Genomic DNA, 23,910 nt, shown 5'->3' on the forward strand with positions numbered 1-23,910 from the left:
CTTTGAACCTCTTAACTCTTATCTTATACCTAGTTGGGAACTGTTGGCAAAATCTACTCACAAAGAGATTGAAAACGTGTATGCAATTAAAAACAAGTTTCCAAAAGTCTGAAATACATATAACTATTTATATGTATACCATCTATATAGGTTCGCCTTTGTTCTGGCCCACACATCTCTAGTTTGCTATATATCAGGCTTGACAGGCAGTTTGGCCCCTCCCTAGACCAGGTGTAAGTGTAAAGTTGGGGCGATTCAGTTTTTCAGGGCAAGCTGCTGGAAACGGATCCTGTGAATGCCTGAGTACAGAATGGGACAAAGAACTTTAATTCTAGGGAACAAGATGTACTTCAGAGCATGTCAAGCACAGAAGTCTTATTGTTCCTTCCCTGAGCAGAGGTCATACTCTCCTCTAGTTGTAATTAGCCAAGAGCTACTGACAGCAGCTACGACTGACTGCCCAAGGTGGGCTATGCCCCAGGGGACATTGAAGGATATAGAGTTAAAGTCACATGTTCAAATAAAAACGGGAACTGAACTCATTTGAAGAAATATTTATCACTTCCATATGCTTCTATTTAAAACACAAAAATACCTACCCATTTTAAAAATTACTAGAGCAGTGTATGACGGATATTCATAGGCTTAGTGAAAAATTTCTAGTTGGACTTATGGTTCTAAGAAATATTTGTAGTAACACTGCACAGAAGGTAGCAAAATGGTTATTCAAAACCAAGTTAGGATCTTTAAGACAATTTGCGAACCACACATTTCCTGCTTTAAGTGGGCAGAGGCACCTAGAAGAAGGGAATATTTTAAGTCCCCTTCATTCAGCAAACGTTTTTATTAAGCATTCTTCACAGCAGCCCTGTGAGGTTGGTAGCCCAAGTTGCAGCCTGTTTAGTACCATATTTCCTTTGTGACCCTGACTTTGTAACTTGTGTGTACCTAACTTCTCTGAACTTCGGTTTCCTCATTTTTAAAATGAGGGATTTGGACTAGATTTCCAGGAACTCTAAATCCTGTGACTTGTCATTGAAAGTTCTGTGTTAGGTGGTAGTGAAGATAATTTACAGTGTACTTAGACCTCATTATTATAAAGAAGTGAGACATATACTGATAGACATCATAGACACTAAATAGAAACATTCTCATTAAAATAAGCAAGGTTTATAATTGTGAGGACTGACTTTCTGACAGTAAATCCTGCTTCTGCTTTTTTTTTTTTTGTACTTAGGGGACAGCCATCTTGTGGTGGATGGATGGATAGATGTATTTCAAGGAAGAAAGCTCCTCTCCCTGGGTGGCTTCCTCGAGGATTGATTCTTAACCAAGGCCTGAGATGCTTTAGCTCTTGTTGTATTTGCCATGGAGCTCTGGTTTTTCTAGGAATTGAGCTTATTGACATTTGAACCAGGCTTCTCAAGGGACATTGGAGTCCCAAGGGGGAAGAATGAAATATTAAGGTAGATATAAAATATGTTGCATCATTGGAAAATGCCTGCTGCAGTGAACAGAGTGTACCTGGTAGTGCTGTTCATGAGACTATACTGAGTGTTTTTATAAATACTAATATTTCCATGGCCTTCAATGAGCTGAATTAATTATAGGGAGACGGCCCTCTGGACTGATGACTGAGGCTTATTTAATGATGTTAGCTCCATTTCGTAGATTAAGAAATGGAACAGAGAGAGATGAGCTTTCAATAGGCAGTCAGTGATCTGCTATCTGATCTATTATCTGAACTACCTATTTTTTCAAAGAATTATTTTGAAGAAAATATTCTGTGAATTGTAAAGTGAAATGCTTTTATTTACACCCAACCCACTTCCTTGTGCTATCAAACTGGTTCAGCAAACCTAGTGCTTTAAGAAAATTGATATTATTCACAAAATATGAGCCCTTTGGCAAAATGGGATCATAGATTTGGAGTTGGAAGGTTCCATTAAGTCCAACTCTCTTATTTTATAGAAGAGGAAACTGAGGCTTGCAGAGATTATGTACTTGTCCAGAATCAAACAGCCACTGTTTCAAAACTGGGGTTTGAAGCCAGGTCTTCCTGACTTCAAGTCGAGCATCCTATCTACTACTGAAATTACATTCATTCATTTAACAAACACTTATTAAGAATCTACTCTAGGAACTAGGCCAGGTAGGGGTGATAGAGACAGAAATGAAATCATTCCTAACTTCATCATAGCTTATAACCTATTCCACCCAGAATTTGAACCCAGTACTTTGGACACCAAATGTAGCTCTCTTTCCCCTGAATCACACTGTATCTCTTTATATAAGTATAGTAATATTAACTATCACTTTTGCTGTCTTCTCTCACTTTGTTTTCTCTCCCTGCCAACTTGATTGCTCAGCATCACCTTTAACAGGTTAGAGGACCTGGCTACTACTTCTCTCTCAGTTAGGCCAAGATTAGACTCAGGAAGTGTTTGAATGAACTTTCAAGTCCAGGGTAACCATAAATTAAATTTCAGAGACCTTGGCAGTTACTTAGAACCTTGTTACTTAGAACCATATACATAAAGCTTGTTCTGAGTTTTAAGACTCAGTCATTCCCTGTGCCAGTGTAGTAGCTTCAAAATCTGTATGGTCAGTAAATAGCTAAGCCCTGGGTTTTAGTTCTGTGTAAGTACAATGATTCAATGTAGAGCATAAAGAACCTAGCTAAGAAATCCAATTTCTTTTATAAGTATATAGTATATAGGCACTTTAGGACAGTCACATCATTTTCATAGTAATATTTAAATGGAATGGCAAATAAAGTAAACGGATGTCACAGTGTCAGATGTGGAAAGTAGAATCATTATTTAAAGGAGGAGGAGGCAAATTCATTCTAAGAGAATAAAGAGGACTTGAGTGTTTTCAGACAATGCTGAAGAACTAAATCCACTGACTTGGTAGAGCTGACATGAGGTAGACTATGCATGTATGCCCTATTCTAGATGAACTTAGAATTGGAATGGGTGATCTAATTGCTTTTTCTTTTGCCTTTGTAGTGTGCTGTTTCACATCCAGGAAAAACAAGATGTCAAGTCGGGGTGGGAAGAAGAAGTCCACCAAAACCTCCCGGTCAGCAAAGGCTGGAGTCATCTTCCCTGTGGGACGGATGTTGCGATACATTAAGAAAGGACACCCCAAGTACAGGATTGGGGTGGGTGCTCCAGTGTACATGGCTGCTGTGCTGGAATATCTGACTGGTGAGTCTGACTTAACTTGGATGTGAATCCAAGAAGCATTCACATGACATCTGCTGTGTGCCTATGGGACTTCATTGGGGCAGGGGGAAGAATACCAGGGAGAAGAAAAAGCTTCAATCCTATCCTCAAAAAGTTTCTAGTCTGACAAGGAAGATAGAATTCATGTACAAAGAAATAATCAGGGAATAAGACGTACATGTTAATAAATGCTAAAATGGGAAATAGACTAAGGTTCAGGAAAGGGGGAGATCAATGTGGGCTAGAGAATTTATAGAAGGTTTGCAGGAGGAGGTGGATGTTGAGCTCAGCCTGGATGGATGGGGATTATATGGATTGGCATAGAAAAAGAGGAGAAGGATATTTCAGGTTGAGGTAACACGAATAAAGGTACAGAGAGAGAAAGGGATAAGTGCAGGGGGTAAGAGGGATTGTTTGGGGACAGACCATGTATGTAAAGTAGAAGAGATATTGGGATAACTGAAAAAGAATGCAATTTAATTAACAATTATTAATCACTTTGTATTTGTGAGACCCTGTACACACCCTGGGGATTCAAATGAAAAAATGGCAGTCTCTGTCCTCGAGCAGTTTATGTGGTGGATAAGACATGTACAAAACAAGGATTTTACAAAGGAGTATGTGGTCACCACAAAGAAGAGATATAGACAAAGTCATTTAAGAAAATTTAAGGATGAATAGAATAATTGAACGTGTGTTAATAGGGAATTAGAATCTCAGAAGGTTTTGTGGAGGAGTTGGCACCTGAGCCGGGTGTAATGATTGAAAAAGTCAAGTAAGGTTTGGAGTAAGTGAAGCAAAGTAGAGTTTGATTGTAGAGGGCGTTGGATGCTAGAATATGATACCATAGCCAAGAAGACGTAGTTCTAGGTTCTAGATGAAAAATGTCTTGGTCCCATCAGTGGATTAGGAAGATTATTCTGTGAGAAATTGGAGGTTACAAGTTTATTTATGAATGAATGAATGAATGAATGAATGAATGAAAGAAAAAGCATTTGTTAAAACACTTTTTACATGCCAAACACTATGCTGAGCCTTTTGGACATAAACACCAAAGCAAAGATAGTCTCTGCCTTTACCTTCTAATAAGATGAGACAACACATATAGGGGAGTGTTGGTCAGGGAGGGCTTTTTATGGATGGAAAGTTATCCTTATATTGAGTAGGACTGTGGTGGAGGAGATTGATAAAATATAGACTGTTTCAGAAGGAGTGGGGGAGAGAGAGAACACAAGTGTGGGGTCAGAAGATTGTGAGGAGTGGAAAATAAAGCATGATTGAGGTCTTCCTGAAGTAGTAGACCATGTGGGACATTTATCAGTTAGGTCAGTTGAGTTTAAAGATGAAAGAGTTAAAGCCCCCAAGCCATGGTCTCTGGTCTGGATAGCAAAGTGAAAAGATGACTATCTTGAATAGCATCTTTAGAGGAGAGAATTATAGAATTCCAATAGTAAATTTTAAACTACTCAAGGTCAAGGATTGTTTAATTTTTGTCCTTTTTGTATTTTACAAAAATTATTTTTGGTCTAGACCTATGATTTCATTACTGTGGAGAACTCTAATCTGCTAGTGCAGATGAGCAGCTATTGTACAATTCAGCATTTAGAGATTTGCCAGGGGAACATAGAGGTTAAGTGACTTGTCCTGACCTATGCGTGTCAGAGGTAGAACTTGAACCACAATCTTTTAGACTTCAAAGGATGTTGATTATATTTTGCACAGAAGAGGAACTTTAATAGGAATGATAATAAATATTGATTGAATGTTTATTAAAATATTAGACTCAACAAGATGAGATTTAGGTTTTTGTTGTCCCACTACTACTACTGTTGGCACTTGGAAAATAAGAAGGAAAAAAATGGCATATGCTAGTACAAGCCAATTCATAAATAAAATGCTGAACAATGAGTGACTGAGATCCTCTAGAGATAGATAATATAGTGGAAACAAGAGTGGGTTGGGAATCCGGAAATGGTCAGAGAGTCATCCCTTTTGGCTTTCTTTAATAGGGGCATCCTGTATGCTTTAGGATCTGGCACATTGGATAGAGTACCTGGCCTGAAGTTAGGAAGATTCTTCTTCCTATGTTCAAATCTAGTCCCAGACCCTGAGCAAGTCCCTTAACTATATTTGGTTCAGTTTCCTCATCTGTAAAAATGAGCTAGAGAAGGAAATAGCAAACTACTCCAATATTTCTGCCAAGAAAACCCTAAATGGTATTATGAAGAGTTGAACACAACTGAACACCTGGATGGTCTGTTCAAATACATCCAGTGATGAGGAATCCATTACTTTTCAAGATTGTCCATACTCTGAACTTCCATTTTCTCACCTGTTAAATGGGGGCAATTATTTTTGTTTGGTGTAGAAACAAACTAGGATGGTGGGTAGAGGACTAACCTTGGGGTTAAGAAGATCTTTGACACATACTAAATATGACCTTGGACTTTCTAAGATGGTAAGTTCTATATCAGATATTGATCTTTGTTGACAAAAGAAGTTAATTGATCAGGAACTCTTTAACCTGATGAAATTACAGGCAAGGGAAAAAAAGAAATACTGCCATTCCTCCCTCACAGGGTTGTTGTGAAAGGCACATATTCTCAAATGTGCAAATATTTTGAAAACCATCAAGTTTTAAATCAAAGATGATTGCTCTTGGGACCTTCAAGATCATGTAATAGATTATGTGATCCTTTCATTTTACTGCAGAAGAAACTCATTCTCAGAGATGGTAAGGGACTTGGCTCAGGATCACAAAGCAAATTAATAAGAGGTCTAGAATGAAAACCTAGGGCTCCTAACTCCAAGACAATACTCTAAACACTATTTTTAGATTAGTGTTAGAGTTCTTTTTATCCCACATCATACTGTTGATTCACTTCAATTAAAAAAAGCATCTTAAATCTTTTTTTTTAACATTATTTTATTTGGTCATTTCCAAACATTATTCATTGGAAACAAAAATCATTTTCTTTTCCTTCCCCCTCCCCCTCCCACCACCTCTCCCATAGCCAGCGCATGATTCCACTGGGTTATCACATGTGTTCTTGACTTGAACCCATTTCCGTGTTGTTGGTATTTGCTTTAGAGTGTTCATTTAGAGTCTCTCCTCAGTCATATCCCCTCCACCTCAAGCAGTTGCTTTTCTTCGGTGTTTTTACTCTCACAGTTTATCCTCTGCTTGTGGATAGTGTTTTTTAGATCCCTGCAGATTGTTCAGGGACACTGCATTGCCACTAATGGAGAAGTGCATTACCTTCGATTGTACCACAGTGTATCAGTCTCTGTGTATAATGATTTCTTGGTTCTGCTCCTTTCATTCTGCATCACTTCCTGGAGGTTGTTCCAGTTCCCATTGAATTCTTCCACTTTATTATTCTTTTGACACAATAGTATTCCATCACCAACCTATGCCACAATTTGTTCAGCCATTCCCCAACTGAAGGGCATCCCCCCATTTTCTAATTTTTTGCCACCACAATGAGTGCAGCTATGAATATTCTTGTTCAAGTCTTTTCCTTATTATCTCTTTGGGGTACACAACCCAGCAGTGCTATGGCTGGATCAAAGGGCAGACAGTCTTTTATCACCCTTTGGGCATAGTTCCAAATTGCCCTCCAGAATGGTTGGATCAATTCACAACTCCACCAGCAATGCATTAATGTCCCTACTTTGCCACATGCCCTCCAGCATTCATTACTTTCCATAGCTGTCATGTTAGCCAGTCTGCTAGGTGTGAGGTGATACCTCAGAGTTGCTTTGATTTGCATCTCTCTGATTATAAGAGATGTAGAGCACTTTTTCATGTGCTTATTAATAGTTTTGATTTCTTTGTCTGAGAACTGCCTGTTCATGTCCCTCACCCATTTATCAATTGGTGAATGGCTTGATTTTTTGTACAATTGATTTAGCTCTTTGTAAATTTGAGTAATTAAACCTTTGTCAGAGGTTTTTATGAAGATTGCTTCCCAATTTGTTGTTTTCCTTCTGATTTTAGTTACATTGGTTTTGTTTGTACAAAAACTTTTTAATTTGATGTATTCCAAATTATTTATTTTGCATTTTGTGACTCTTTCTAAGTCTTGCTTGGTTTTAAAGCCTTTCCCTTCCCAAAGGTCTGACATGTATACTATTCTGTGTTTGCCTAATTTTCTTATAGTTTCCTTCTTTATGTTCAAGTCATTCACCCATTTTGAATTTATCTTGGTGTAGGGTGTGAGGTGTTGATCTAAACCCAATCTTTCCCACACTGTCCTCCAATTTTCCCAGCAGTTTTTATGAAATAGTGCATTTTTATCCCAAAAGCTGGGTTCTCTTGAGTTTGTCGTATACTGTCTTGCTGAGGTCACTTACCCCGAGTCTATTCCACTGATCCTCCTTTCTGTCTTTTAGCCAGTACCAAATTGTTTTGATAAATCTTTTTTTTTTTACATTTTCTTTATATCATTTTCCCTTCTGAACATATCCTTCCTTCTACTCAGAGAGCCATCCTTTCTCACAAAGAATGAAAAGAGAAAAAAATCCAGTTCTGCCAAATCAAACAATGCATCAGATTTGTCTGTAATAGTTGTAATAATCCACAAGTCCCCTAGTTCACCCTTCTCCTTCTGAAAATGGGGATAATAATAACACCTACCTTAGAGGTCTGTTACAGATTGAATGAGATACTTTGTGTCAAGCACTTTGCAAACTTTAAGGTGCCCTGTTAGCTATTAGTTATTATTATAATAAACTATATGCAAAGTCTACATTTACAGAATAGATATAAAGTAAATTTGGGTAGATGAGGAGTACTAAAAAAGTGGGGGACCAAGAATGACTCCATGTAGTGTTAGATCTCATTGGTCAGTTACCATTTAGTGCTTTGCTTCTTTTAGGCATAGTTGGGGTCCTAGTTCTGAAAGGCAGCAGATCTTGTGGATGGAGACAGTTCAGTTTTTAATGAATAGGTTTTTGACATTTAGAATTGAATCATCATCTATTCTTTTATCTTTTTCTAGTGGGATATTGGAATCCTATGTTAAAGAGGGTGATGATTCATCTTCAAGCTTACAATTTTAATTCCCTTACCTGAATGACAGAATCATAGATTTAGAATTGGAAGGTAGCTTTGAGATCATCTAATCCAACCCCTCCATCTTACAGATCAGGAAAGAGGCTCAGAGAGATTAGTGTTTTAAGTTCCCTCTCTGTTTTGTCATTCCAGTGTCATTTAATTTTTGCTTCAGTGAGAACACTTTTTTTCAACAAATATTGAGTATCTACTATTTGCAAAGGCCTGTGGGAGGACACAAAAGAATGAGACCCAGTCATTATCTTCAATGAACTCTTGGTATAATTGGAATGATGGGGAGGGCTGAAGGCATGAACACAGATAAATAAGCTATGAGACAGCATTGGCATGTGCCATATGAATGATAAAGACAACAAGAGCTTTAGGACTATATTGGAGGAAGAGGTCACTTCCTATTGGTGTGTTTAGAGAAGGTTTCGTGATAAAGGTGTCATTTTGAAGGAAGGGCAGCACTGAAATAAGTAAGGATGAAACATATTCCTTTTTAAAACAAATATGAAGCACTTAGATTATGCAGAATTAGTGTTAGAGGAGACACAAGGTTTAAATAAGCAATTCCTTCATGGATTTTATAATCTTAACAGGGAAAGATACATAGTTGTAACATATTTTAACTTGAGTACATTAGAGAAAAGCACAAAAGAAGAAAAATAGCTGGTACTTAAATAGCACAATACACACATCTCATTTGACCTGTACAGCAGCCTTATGAGAAAGATATAGATATTATCCCCATTTAGAAATGAAGGAAACAGACTCAGAGAGTCACACTTGCCCATAGTCACACAGCCAGTAGGTATTGGAGGCAGGAATCAAAGCCATGCCCCTTCTGATATGAAGTCCATAATTCTTTCTAGGATCCCACTGCTTTATGAAATTGGAGTGGGGAGAAGGTAATATCAAAGAAAGCTTCATAGAGGAGTTCAGCTCTCAAGTTAGACTTTAAGGGTTGTTGCCTTTAAAACTCACCCATTACTTCCATGAAACTTATGGGGAGGGAGAGACACAGAGAAAAAGGTGGGAGAAAACTGACAAAAATACTTAACTAAAAAAGTGAAAAAAAAGGTGGGAGAAAGGAGAGGGAGATGAAGAGACAGAGAAAAGGGGGGATGGAAGGGAGGGAGGGAGAGAGTGCACAGGCATCATGAATGCAAAAAACATTTTTGAAGCTTTACTCTACCATGTGGCCAACTTTTTTCTTGCCTGCACTATTTTTTGTCAAGCATAGTGAAAGGCCCCCCCCCCCCCCCCTTAAGGATCATTCTCTTCCCTTAATGAGCAAAAATGTTAGTCATCCACTTGTAGAGTGGGCTGCCTAAGTTAAATGGCGGCACACCTGGCATTTGAACTCTTGATGCCAAATATGGTGCTTTCCCCACTGATACATTTTCTGCAAAACTACAATAATAGTAGTTAAAATAAGTAGCATTTTAGCAACTGCTATATGCTAGGCACTGTGTTAAGAGCTTTACACTTAGTATTTCATTTTTCAATAACCTATCATAACTTAATAACCTAATAACTTTATCATCCTCTTTTTACAGTTGAGGAAACTGAGGCAACAGATGTTAAGTGCCTTGCCTGGGATTTTACAGCTAGAAAATGTCTTAAGACTGGATTTGAACTCAGGTCTTCCTGAACTCCAGGCCTGGCACTGTGTTTACTGCCTAGTGCCATCTAGTCCAATACTCTTTATTTTACGGATGAGGAAATAGAAGCCCAGAGAGGTAACTGATAGGCCTCCTAGCATTGCAGCCTCTGTCTAAAGTGAATGGGAGAGAATTGAATGTTGTACTCAGAATCAGGTAAGACCTGAGTTCATGTCCTGCTTTAGTCATTCAGTAACTGCATTACTTATTACATTACTTAAACTCTCTGAGCCTCAGTTTCACGATCTGTAAAATGAGAGAAATAATTTCTGTAGCAACTACATCATTGTGTTACCGTGAGACTCAAATGAGATAATGTGTGTTTAGCTCAGTGCAAACTTTAAAGCCTACTGTGAATATTACCTCTTACTAATTATTTCTCAGTCAGGCTTTGTGGTGACAGACCAGAAGGTATGATACTAATAAAATTAAGGTTTGGGGAGGAGATCCTAGAGGGGGGCAGTGGTCAGCTGGGCCATCCTGCTCCTGCCTGAGGAGGTGAATGCTGCAGGTAGGGTTTCTAACTCATGAGAAGGCAGATCTTGACTGTGTCAGACAAGAAGGTGGGCAATGAGAAATCATGTTTTAAACAGCAGAACTGAGATTGAGAGCACTCAGGGTCAGTTAAAAAAAGACGAAAAATTCCATTCTTTAATTTGGGTTCGTGCCATTGATAAGACTTAGAATCAGTACTATGTATTGGATCCAAGGCAGAAGAATGATAAGGGCTAGGTAAAGGATTAAATGACTTGCCCAGGGTCACACAGCTAGGAAGTGTCTGAGATCAGATTTGAATTTAGTAGACTGCTGTTTCTAAACAGCTTGTTTATCAAGTTTTGGCTCAAATTATCTTCTTTAAAAAGAAAAAAGGAGTGTTATAGATTCAGGACTAGAAGAAACTTTAGAAGTCAGCCTCATTTTACGGAGGTCCAGACAAGTCAAGTGACTTGCCTATGTGGTCACATAGACTGTGTTGGTGCTGGAAGTCTTATCATTGGTTAAAGGTATTGGGGAAATCTGAGCATACTCCATAGAGTGGCAATGTGATGGGGTCAGAATGACCTGGGTTCATGCCTAGCCCTTATTGCTCTTCTGCCTTGTTTAATTTAATTTAATTTAGGAAATTCCTCTTCTTCCCTTTACTCTCCTCTTCTCCTTCCAAGTATTACAAACCTGATAGCAATAGGCTTTGGTGAAGTTCTGGATTTTTAATCATCAAACAGTTTTTTTGTGAGCCTTTCAAGGCTATATTAGGGAAAGAAAGCAATTAGAGGAGTTAAGGAAATAGAACACAGATGAATGACCTTTCTTATTCTCTTTGCACAGTAAGCCAGTAATACAGTTTGCTTCTGATCTGTCTGCACCAATTGGATGTGTATAAAATTCATACCACATGAGTTGGATCACAAGATCAGATATGTAGAGTTTTGAGGGATCTCGGAAGACATCTAGTTCAACCCCTGTATTTTATAGATGAGGAAACTGAGTCTTGGGGAAGTTAAATTACTTTCTCACAGTCACACAGGAAGCCAGCATCAGAAGCAAGATTTGAACTCTGCAATACCACTTCACATATGAACACATATTATCAGGACTGAGACTGTCCCTCGTTAAAGCATCCAGAGAATTGTTGTTAAGAAAGGTGCTCTGGCTATTGAAGATTATAGAATGTTATAGCTGGAAGGGACCTTAGACCACAAAATGTTAGAGCTGAGAGGGAGCTTAGAGATAATCTAGTCCAACTTCCTCATTTTACAAAAATGGGAACAGGCCTAGAAAGAGGAAGTGATTTGTGTAATAATATCACACACCTCTCAGGCATTGGCAGACTTGGGACTCAAGTATAGGTCTTATAATGCTCAGTCTGATATTTTTCCTAGTACTTCATGTTCTCTTCCCAGTAAGTCTGCCTCCCACAAGTGAATTCATTCTCTCACTTCTCTCACTCAGCTAGCACCAGTTGGAGGCAACTCAGTGAAATCCATGCGTTTTTAGTGCAGTTCTTCAAATTGTCGTTGGGATAAATACAGGTCGATCAAGCACCTCCTTGAAGCCTGGCCACAAAGAAAATGGTGGTGCTTGTAGGAACTGGTTCAAATAATAGTTCTGCTATTTACTACCTGTATGATTTGTGCAAATCACGTATCCTCTCTGCTTTATTTCTCCATTTTTAAGATGAAATGAGTTGAACTTGATGACCTCCAAGGCCCCTTTCAGCTCTGTATGATTCTGATTCTATGAACAATTGCCAGTAAAGTAGATGTAAGTCCCTAGAAAAAAGGGGAGGAATGAAAAGGATACTTCTTTAAGAGCTAGGGATGCTGGGCAACATGGTTAAAAGACTTTTCCTGGGAAAGGTTTCTCTTCAGTTCTGTTGGGAGGGGGAGCATTGTGGGCTATGGGCTCTATTTGTTGTTCTGTAATTTGAGGCTGGGCATCTGTTTCTCCTTTGGTATGACTATGCGAATCATCCATCTTACTTAAAAAGAAAAGAAAACATCTGGAGGGAACCTGTGTCTGGTGACCAGAACATACCGTTCCAGATATTCTCATGCAGATGGCTCTAGAGTCCTGCTGAACCATAACCTCTCAGATTTTTCCCAGACCCTTTCCCCATGGAATATGATCCCTTCCTGTACCATGCACTGTTCCCATTTCTCTCTGTCACATTATGGGATCTTGCTATTCTCTTAATGCCTCAGTGGCACCTGTACCTTTCTCACATAATTTACAAGCTTTATTGCTTTTCCATGTCCTTGTTAATCCAGAAAAACAAGGTTCAGGCTTACTGTGGGTGAGCAGGGACAATTGAGATGACACCTTAAGTTTAAGAGTCTAGCCTTGGTGGTGACTTTTACTGAGTCTCTGGTCTCTCTTCCTGCTCTGTATGCCCCTCGGAGATACTTTGTTGTTCAGTCCTTCATTTGTGTCCCGCTCTTCGGGATCACACCAGTAGCAAAGTATAGCACTCTGGTGACTGCTGCCCATGGGGTTTTCTTGACAAAGAAAAGGTTTGTCATTTCTGTCTCCAGTGGATTAAGGCAGATAGAGCTTATGTGATTTGTCCAGGGTTACAGCTAGTAAGTGTCTGAAGCCAGATTTGGACTTTCTGACTCCATTTTTTGTGATATGCTTCAAAAATGTTTAAGGAAAGGGAGCATTTATTTTAGTGTGTTGTAGTTGAAAGAACACTGAACTTGGAATCAGGACTCAAGCCCCCAGCTATAGCATTTTATTAAAAATATTATCTTGGGCCAGTTACTTTCCTTCTTAGTGTCAACTTTACCATTTGTAAAATGGTGCTACTACTACCAACCCTGATTGTTGTGAGGCTTTGGTGAGATAAGGTGGATAAAGCCCTTTGGAACCACATAGCACTGCATAAGGGTAAGTATTAATTATGCTAATTGTTATCATTCAGTAAGCACTAATTAGATAGATAGCTTGGGCAGACAGTTCATGACATGCGACCTGACTGACAGCTGATTAAGTTAGTCCTTCAAGATGCATGTCTTGAACAGATGCTTACAATTAATAATGGGGAGAGGGATGGTTAGCAGAAAGAGAATCATACATTTTTGTGTTTGAAGGAATTTCAGAGAACATTTAGTCTAATTTGTACCTCAACAAGAATCCCCTCTGTGATAAGTTCAGTGAGTGATTATCAGCCTTTACCTGAAGACCTCTCACAAGGGGAAGCACAGGATTTTCAGAGGCAACCCATTTCACTTGGGAACAGAATTATTAAGAAGTTTTTCTTTAAATTAAGTATCTCAGTAATTGCCACCATTTTTCTTTTAGAACTGAACAAAGCAACTCCTCTTCTGCCTTTGAAGTGCTATTATGTCCCCACCTAAGTCTTCTCTTTTCTAGGCTGAATCTCTTTAGTTCCTTCCTTACTCAGCTAGGTAGTTGTCTGGAAATTCTCAAACTTGTCCTGATCAGAGCAGAATATAATAAGAGCATTATAGGAATATAGATTCAGAACTGGAAGGGAACCTAGAGGCTCAAAAATGGAGGTATAGCTCAAGGTCACAATGTAAATACCACTTGTGGTGATTCAGTTAGTCATGTCTGACTCTTCTCAACCCCATGGACCTGACTCTTCTCAACACCATGGACCAGGCCCTTCTAACTTCCACTATCTCTGTCCAAGTTAATTTCCATGTTGTTTCCATGACACTATCCATCCTTTTCATCCTCTGCCATTGCCTTTTCCTTTTGACTTCAATCTTTCAGGATCTTTTCCATTGAGTCCTGTATTCTCATGACATGGCCAAAGTGTTTAAGCCTTAGATTCAGTATTTGATCTTCTAGTGAATAGTCTGAATTTATTTCTTTAAGTACTATATTTCTTCTAAGGGATTCTTGCCCCCAGTAACATATATATGTATATGTATGTGTATATATTGTGGAAAGGAAACAACAACAAGTTCTGAACTTTCTGCCACTGTGTTGGAATAAGCAGCAGTGGGAATATCCATAGAGAGGAAATTGTCAAGACTGATGGTGGGGGAAGGGGCAACTGGGAGTGGCAGTTGGGTCTTGTGACTAGCACTTCCTTCCTGCCAGACTTCCCAGTCTGGATTAGGAGTGCCTCTACTCGGTTCAGCCTGAAGACACGGACCCAATCAGCTCTGAAGGTTAGAACTGTTCTTGTTGCTTTCTATCTACTGCTAAGATTCTGAGATTGACAAAACCAGTACAGATATAGATGGGAGTGGGAGAAACCCTCCACCAGCCTGTGAGGCCTGGCCTCAGCTCCAAAGCTGGGAGAGACTCCAACCTTATTTAGGGACCTCCCTCTTCTCCTTTTCCCTGATATCTCTCCAATCCAACTGGTTATTAAAATTTCTCTTGTTGGAATATTGCAGTCAGATAAGTGGACTATCTTTTCTGGGCATAGAGGGAGCTGAACATCAGTTCAGTCATTCAACAACAAACGGTTCTTATCGGACCCCTGCTGCAACCTCTCAGCAGAGGGCATCTCTCACCTTTGCCTCACCAGCAGCAATATTCCCTTTCTCCCTTAAACTCCTCCATTCCTTGCTACAAACCTTCCATTATCCCCTGTTTTTCCAATCCCCTCATCTTTCCCAATAAATATTACTCTCTCTCTATATATATAGATACATATATATATATATACACACATATATATTGAGTGATCACCTGAATTAAATCCATCCATTTCTGTCCATTTAAGTTCATTGACATGCAAAATGCCAGTGTTTAAATTTTCTCTCTCCTGTTTGATCACATTCAGCTTACCTTGGTTTATAAATCTTAAATTCCAAATCCCTATGCAATATTGATCTTTGTTGCACTTGATTTTTTTCATCACCAGACATATCTGAAGCTGGGTTTCCTTTCAGCTTTAGCCCAACTCCTTAATTAATACTAAAGCTACTTGTATTTATCTTCTTCTCTTCTCCAGTAGCATATTGGACACTTTCCAACCTGAGGGACTCATCTTCCAATGTCATCTCTTTTATTATTTTAATATTGTTTATTGGGTTTTCTTGGCAAAGATACTAAAGTGGTTTACCAAATGGTTTACCTCCTTTAGTGGATCACCTTTTATCACCTTTCTATCAATACCAGAGTAAAGATCAGAACTCAAATCCTTTGAGTCCAAATCTATCACTCCATGTAACCACACTGGTATCACTTTATTACTTCCTTTGTCCTAACAATGTGCTTTTCCATGTAGCCCAAGATCACATTTTTTTGACTGCTTCTTTGCATTATTGTCTGTTTCTCAAGGAGATCTGGACAAGTTCTTTTGGAAACTACATAAACCTCAGTGACTTGAATTTGTTGCTTCACAAGAAAGTCCAGCATTCTTTTAACACTGATGGTCTTCAGATGTTGCTATATATTTGTTACTCAAAGAATACCATGATCTTGGGATAAATAACATTATAAATAATTAAAAAGCAAAAAAATTTACAAATTGGGTTTAAGCAAGGTAAAGCATATTACCAGTGGCAACTTGTATATATAAGAAGTTGTATAGAGATAGTGAGGTGGCTAGGTGGCTCAGTGTATAGAGTGCTGGGCCTAGAGTCAGGAAAGTTTCTCTTTCTGGGTTTAAACCTGGCCTCAGATATTACTACCTTTGTGACTTTGGAAAAGTCACTTAATCCCATTTGCCTCAGTTTCCTCATCTACAAAATGAACTGGAAAGGGAAGTGGCAAACCATTCCAGTATCTTTGCCAACAAAACCTCACATGGAAAGTCTTAGATGCCTAGAAGTTCTTGTTCAGGCCACAGTCAGTATGTGTCAGAGACAGGACTTGAACTATGTGTGAGATCTTCTCCATTTTGATCATAGGTACACTAAGCCATAAGGGATACAAAGGGCATTCCTGATATGAAAAGAAACCAGAATGAGAGAGAGCTGATGGACAGGCAGCCTTCCTGCTACAAGGTGATTGGCTTGATCCTTAATGGAAGATTTATAGGAAGGCATTGATAAGAATCACAAAAGATAGAAGACAGATAAGGGTTGTGATTTGCCTATTTGATATAGTACCAAACTAATGAGTTCACGAATTCAGCAAAGTATTTTATGTTTCATAAGTGCCTACTCTGTGTCTAGTACTGTGTTAGGAGTTATAAAGGGGAATGACCTTTGAGTAACTAATAGTCTAGAGTGCTTACACAAAGACTTGGGAGTTAATTTTAATAATATGGAAATAAATGCTAAATTGAATCCATCCAAAGCCAAAGTATTGGTTCAGTCATCAAGGACCCTTGTAGATCAAAGAATGGATACAGTCAGGAAAATAGAGAGAAGAGGTAAGTAGAGAAAATCACTCTGCATTTATGGTCAAATGTTCTGGATTTCCATCCCATCTTTCTTCCTCTCCTATGTGATCTTGGGCAAATCCCTTCTCTTCTTTGGGCCTTAGTTTCCTCAATCGATTATGAGGGGATTTGACCAGATGATCTCTGTTGTCTCTTCCAGTTCAAAATCTACAGTTTTATGTCACTAGGATATAAAAATCTGAAACTGAAAGGGATATGGTGTTGGAGGCAATGGGATACAGTACAAAGAGTGATAGATTTGGTTTTGGACAAGTCACGTAAGCTCCTTGGGCCTTTTTCTTTATCTGTAAAATGAGGAGTAGGAGAGATTGGGAATGGGAATGTGGACTAGATGATTTCTAAGGTCCTTTGCAGCTCTAATATTCCATATTTCTCTAATTCATTTACCTAACCTGGACATTATAGGTTAGTTTGTGAGAAATGGGATGGTTGGGGAAGTCAGATTGCCAAGTTGTAGGGGAAAACCAAAGCTCTAAAGAGGCAGGTTTTAGTCTATCTCTTTGCATGCACACATTCATTCAAGGTGTGGCTAATCAGTGTGAGACTTTTAACAGAGGGACCAAATGAGGTATGATTATATAGCTACATGACATTTTAAAAATAAAGACCAAATTATGTGGAAATTTGTTATTAAAATAAAAAAAAAAGACCAAAACTCGTATATCCAAATGAATACCACTGTTTGGGGGAGGGGGCAGGGGGTTCAGACTCCTTTCAGAGTTTAGACTACATCTGGACTTGTTTTTAACCTAAACATGCTGTTACTAGCCCTATCACATACTTCATTTAGCAGTTGTAGGTTTTGAGTGACTTTTAGCTGCTTCCACAAATCAGATTCACTCCAGTAGATTTGAAAACATTGTACAGATGCCATCCCTGCACTAGTGTAGCTCTCAATGTGGGCATGTGTCTGAAGAGTGAGACTTGAAACAACCACTAGTATGGAGCAGCAGTTGCTAGACACTCAAGTCAGAATCCAGGTCAGAACATGGGAGAAACTGGTAGAGTTTCCCCTCCATGAATCTCCAGGAGGCTACCTTGACTTGGCTGGGCCAAATTTAGAATTGAATTCCAAAACCTAAGGCTTCTGCCATCCCATTCTCTCATTTTCCAAATATTTAGTAAGCATCTACAATGTGCAGAGAATTGTTCCAAGTACAGACAAATGTACATAGTTTAACCAAATCATAGCTCCTGCCCTCTCAGGGAGATAATACATATATCCATGTAAATAATGATATTGTATAATTCCCCAAATTACTCTGAACTAAGAGAAGTTATGATAACTGCATTAGAAAGGTATAAACATAGCACTTTGTGAGATCTGAGGGGAAAGGCCATTATTGAATAAGAGAACTAAGGAAGGTATCATGTGAGAGCTTAAACAATAGATAGAGTTTGGATAGGCAGAGAGGAGTCCTAGACTAGGAACCTATGTGAGCAAAAGGAATAGGGGGAAGAAATAGCAGGTATGTTTCAGTCCAGTTGGACACGATTAAAGGATTTAGGGAGCAGTGAGTCATAGTAATTTGACTGCTGAATTTGAAGCCAAAGGATCAGAGTTAGAATTTGGCTTCAACACTTCCTGCCAGTATGACCTTGGGCACTTTGGTCTTCAGTTTTCTCAGGTACAAAATGAGGGATCTCCAAAGCAACTTGCAATTCTAATGATCTATGATGTGCTTTGAAGACAGTTCCCAAAGTTGAGCCTAGAAATGAACTATGACATCAGCAATAGAATAAGTATATGCCCCTCCAAATGGACTACTTTTTACTATGTTGGGATCCGTGCTTATGTATTAAGCCTCAGTCTATTTGCTGGAAAAAAAAAAGTCTGCCTTTTGCATATTTCCCACACCATATATTTGAGGTTGGAATCTAATTCTCATTTTTGGACTTGTTTTTTGTCTTCACTGTAAATGTATTGAACACATCTTCTATCTTCAGCTTAGTTTCCCTCTTCCCTTTATTTCTGTTTGTTCTTCCTGTGATTTTTCCTAAATCCCAATCCACCTTCCTTGTCTTCTCTCTTTTATTAACTACTGAACACAGGACTTCCTTAATAGGAACCTGGTATCCTTAGATAGCAGAAGTCTTTTCTGCAGCTGTCTGTATTTAATTGACCTGAGTAACATGTATTTTTACACAGCTGATTCTTGACCCAGTGAACAATAGATGTCCCTTGGGTGATCTTCCAGCCACTTGACAAACTGGATAAGGAATCCTTTGGAGCCTGATTTCATTTTGCAGTATAAACACAGAGGAAAGGGACAGTCATATAAAATATACCTTGAAGTCTGGTCTAAACTAATAAAATGATCTTCTTTATTCTGCATTTCAGTTTCCTTGACTTCTTTAACATGGATCAAATGTTGTCCTTTTTCCATCAGTTTTTCAGCTACACCACTCTTCTCAGATCTGAGGCATGAGAGAATTCTCTTGTCAGCACATCCTGCTTATATGGTTACTTGTTTCAGTGAACATAAATCATTTCTGGGGCTTCTGACCTTGGGAAAGGAAGTAGATCCCCCAGGCTCAGAGAACTTAGGGGTGGAAGATATGGTATTTGGCTCTGATGTTAGCTGAAGGAACCAGAGGTCCTGGATAAATTTACTACCTCCAGATCCTAATCACCCCAGTCTTTCCTAAATGTTTGTTCACTGAATACTGCTGAACTAGAGCCAAGAAGCAGAATGGGGACATCATTGGACTTCTATGATTAAGACCATTGGAATAGGAGTGAAGATACATGGAATCTAGTCTTGATTGTGCCACAAAGTCATTGTAACTTCAGAGAGGAGAAGAAATAAAATAAAGGAGATGAAGAGAGACATAGTATGGTAGGAAGAATGCTAAATTTGGAGTCAGAGAACTTGGGTTCAAATCCCAGGCCTGCTACTTATTACTCAACCTTGAATAAATCTGAATTTTTTCATCTGTAAAATGAAAGGGTTGGATTAAAGGATCCCTAAGATCTTCCAACTCCAAAGTTTTTTTGACTCCATGAATGTTTTAATATGGCATGTTTGTATTTATGTTTTTATACATTTCTGTATGTTTTTATACATATGTATATCTTTCTCTATGTATATATTTTGGATGATACCTATGATTCTATTCTACCTTCATCTAACAATGTGGATTGGCCCCTTTTTTGAAATTTATAGTTTTAGAGAGCTTCCTAGGGATCTTAGAATTTAAGTTGACTTGTCCAGGGTCACATAGCCAATATATATTTGAGGTGATACTCAAACTTAGGTCTTTCTGACTTAAGAACCAGTTCTCTAATTTATCATCTCTCAATGTGTATGTATTTATATATTTGTGTTGGCACATTTTTATCTTTCATTGGGATGAATACTTTCTTCATTTTTGTAAATTTTTTATTTTGTAACCTCTATATAATAGTAAATGAGTTGCCATGGCCAAAAAATTCATCACTTGGTATAAATCTCTTAGATATAGAAGGAATTTAATGATCATCTAATCCTTTCCTCTTGTTTTACGTAAGAGGAAACTGAGACCCAGATAGCTCTTATGAACAGCAGAGCTGCCAGTTTTTTACATCAAATCCGTAAGTACTTCACTAAGCTAATCTGTCATTTGCCTACATCTTTCAAGTTACAAAGGTCACCTCTGCCTCACAATAAAATATCAGAGGAAGACTTTAGAGGAAAGTTTGTGTGATATCTTTACAATGACCCTCTGAGGTAGGTGCTACTATTGTAGTACATGAGGAAACTAAGGCTCAGAGGGATTAATTGCCTAGGGTCACACAAGTAAGCTAAGATATGATTCAAAACCAAGTTGATCTGATTCCAAGTACAGTGATTGATCAATTATGCCATATGTTAGTGTGTATTATACTTTTACCAATTGATTCTAGGCTCTCCGTGTAGGTGATAGAAACCTTGTCCAATCTAACTTGTATAATCTTAGAGCACAATGGTTCTAAAACTGCCTTTGTGACATATCTGCTAAGCTCAAAATAGAATCACAAAATTTGTTCCCCAATTCACTAAAGGTATTAAAAATTCAAGCTGCAAAGTCAGAGTGAGAAGGTTTTAGGACTATGAATATTTGGGGCTCTTAGGACTGAACACCTACAGAGTTCGGGCACTTTCAGAAATTTGATATAGACACAGACACCTTAGTTTTGTATATCTTCCTTTTCTTTTATCTCAAATCATCTCCCACCCTGGAACAAGCACTATCCCTGAGTTCACTGTGGGGTAGTAGCCAGCTCCCATAGATTCCTTTTCCTGTCTCTGTCCCCCAGCGTTTCCTTTTCATTGCCCCTCCAAATCCTAACCATCCTTCAGGACCTGGATGAACTCCAACTATCTATTCAGAAATATCCTTGAACAAGATTCCTCCTTGCAGCATACTTAGCTGGAGTCTTCTAATCTTTGTGTGAATAAATCCAGTGAAGGGGAGATAGCCTGCCCTCTTGAGACCTTAATTCCACTTTGAGATAGCTCTCCTTGTTAGAAAGTTTTTCCTTCTGATCTGATTTAAATCTCCCTCTGAACTTCCATTCATAACCCCTAATTCTACCATCTATGGTTAAGAACAAATTTAGTCCCTCTTCCTCTTCATATGGTTGCTCATCAAATGCTTTAAAGTTGCTATCATGCCCTTCTTTAAGCCTTATCTTTTCTAGGATGAATGTCTCCAGTTCCTTCAACTAATACTTGTATGATTTGATCTTAGAGTTCTTTATTATCCTGGTTATCTTTCTCTGGACATCCTCCCGTTCATCATTAGTCTTCCTAAAAGAAATGACCACATAATACTGAAGGTGGTGTATGAGTATCACCTCCTTATTTCTGGATACTATGAGACTCTTAAATAGGCCTAAAATTGAATTTGCTTTTTTGGCTGCCATATCATGTTGTTGGCTTAAATTGAGTTTGCAGTCCAATACATTTACTGGTTCACATTCTTAATGAACTATTTCCAGTTTTGTGAATTTGGAAGAATCACAGTTTATCCGAGTTTCTTGTTCTTCCTTTCTTAAAATGGGAAAAATTATCTTTGCCCCATTTATCTCAAAGGGTACTATTAAGATCAAATGAGATAATTTATGTGAAAGCACTGAGTAAACTGCAAAGCATCATACAAATGTGTAGAGTACAGATAATGTGTTCATCTCTGTTGGCAATTATTTCTTTACTGTGGGAGATGATCTTGAGACCCAGACGAATAGATAAAAATGGTTAACCAGAAATGTTGCTGCCCTTAAAGGTGACATGAGTTTCCAAGATTAGGAATACAACCCAAGACTCTGAAAGAATTAGGGGTTGTAATTAACAAACTGCTGTTAGTGATCTTTAAAAAATCTTGAAGAAAAGAGGTGGTGTTATATTATTGGAGTTGGATTTTACTTTAATTCTTGGAAAAATTATGCACTATTAAAATGATTTTTCTGAGCATTTTTTTAAAATAAAAAATGATCAATAGGAACCTTCATGGACTCATAAAAAGTAGGTGATGCCAGTCTTCTACATTTATTTCCTTTTTTAATAGAGTTTTCACACACACACAGTAGATAAGTATAGCTATTTATACTTAGATTTTATTTTATTTTACTTATTTATTTATTCATTTTTTTAAAAGTCTTTACCTTCCGTCTTAGAATCAATACTATGTATTGGTTCCAAGGCAGAAGAGTGGTAAGGGCTAGGCAATGGGGGTTAAGTGGCTTGCCCAGGGTCACACTGCTGGGAAGTGTCTGAGGCCAGATTTGAACCTAGGATCTCCTGACTCTAGGCCTGACTCTCAATCCACTGAGCCACTCAGCTGCCCCCCATCCTTAGATTTTAGCAAAGTATCTTTCATCTATGTTAGTGGACAAGATTTCCAGCTTTTTTATGAACTAAATGACAGGATAATTAGGTGAATTTAGAATTTGTTAATCATCCAAACCCAAAGAGTAGTTATTAATGGGCCAATACCAATTTAGAGAGTGTTCTCTAGTGTAGTAATCTAGAGACTTGTCCTTGATGCTTCTACTATTCAACAGAATTTCATGGGATCACATGCTGATCAGATTTATAGGTTACTGAAGCTGAGAGTAATATCTAAATGGATAATAGAATCAGGATCCAAAGCAATGCCAACAGTCTAGAATGAGGGATGCATTAAAAAATATTTAAATGTTAATAGGGACAAATTTTAATTTCTACATTTGAATTAAGGATTTGACTTCACAAGGATAGAAATTGTGCTATAATAACAGGACATATGCAAAAGACTGTAAGCTCAATAGGTATCATTTGTATTACATTATGCCTTAAAAAGCTAAATGTGAAATTAGGCTGCATTGAGACATAAGATTCAGAATGAGGGAGTTGGTATTTTTACTTTTTATTGACTTGGTTAGTATACAACTGGAATATTTGTCCCTCATTTTAGAATGGATATTGACAAGCTGGAACACTTCAAGAGGATTCTGATATCTGTATAATTTTCTCCCCAAGTAGGTTGTAAGTTCCTTGAATGCCTCACATAGAATAGCATAGTGATCCAACAGTGCTTCCTTGATTATAATTGACATACAAGAGTGATATTTTCTGCCAGTTATATTTTCCCTAGAGACATCCTGCTTTTATATTCAAGGCAGTGAAGAGGAATTAAAATGGAGTAGAAATTAGGCAAATGGAAGGCCATATGGGACATATGTGGGGAGATGAGTTGATTTTTAATTTTTCTTTGGCTATTAGGAGAAAATTGTTACTTATCTCTAACAATTATTTTTAAAATGTTTTATTGATGCTTTGTTTTTAATATAATTGTCATTTCCCAAATGTCTCTGGACTACTCCTAGAACCGTACCTTAAAACAAAGAAGTATATTTATGTTAGTGATTTCCAAGTTGGTTGTTGCTGTGTTCCTCCACATACTAAGACCATTGATTCCATTGTAGAAGTAAGGTGATTCAGGACTCTTCAGCCTAGCTTATGCCCCTCATTTTCTCTCTGGTGAATTGTTACTCTTGGATTCACAGCTGCTTATTGTTTATACTATTTCTTTTTTTTTTTTTATCACAAAACCAGACCAAATTTTTGTAACCTGCCTTCTCAGAGATCCTTCACACAGGTAGCTATCCTTGCCTGT

At 38.1% G+C, this 23,910-nt stretch overlaps 1 protein-coding gene across 4 annotated transcripts in view; it reads left to right on the forward strand.

Annotated features, from left to right (window-relative positions):
- The window catches only part of LOC100014238 (core histone macro-H2A.1), a 102,349-nt gene that overhangs the window by 13,904 nt on the left and 64,535 nt on the right, over window positions 1-23,910 (forward strand). For all 4 annotated transcript variants that reach the window (XM_001365207.5, XM_001365149.5, XM_007473361.3 and 1 more), the window contains exon 2: window positions 3,012-3,212. In XM_001365207.5, coding sequence (XP_001365244.1) covers window positions 3,041-3,212 — 172 coding nt within the window. In that variant the 5' untranslated portion in view covers window positions 3,012-3,040. The remainder of the gene's footprint in view (window positions 1-3,011; window positions 3,213-23,910) is intronic.

The sequence above is a fragment of the Monodelphis domestica genome, chromosome 1, assembly GCF_027887165.1.
Source record: "Monodelphis domestica isolate mMonDom1 chromosome 1, mMonDom1.pri, whole genome shotgun sequence".
Classification (NCBI taxonomy): Eukaryota; Metazoa; Chordata; class Mammalia; order Didelphimorphia; family Didelphidae; genus Monodelphis; species Monodelphis domestica.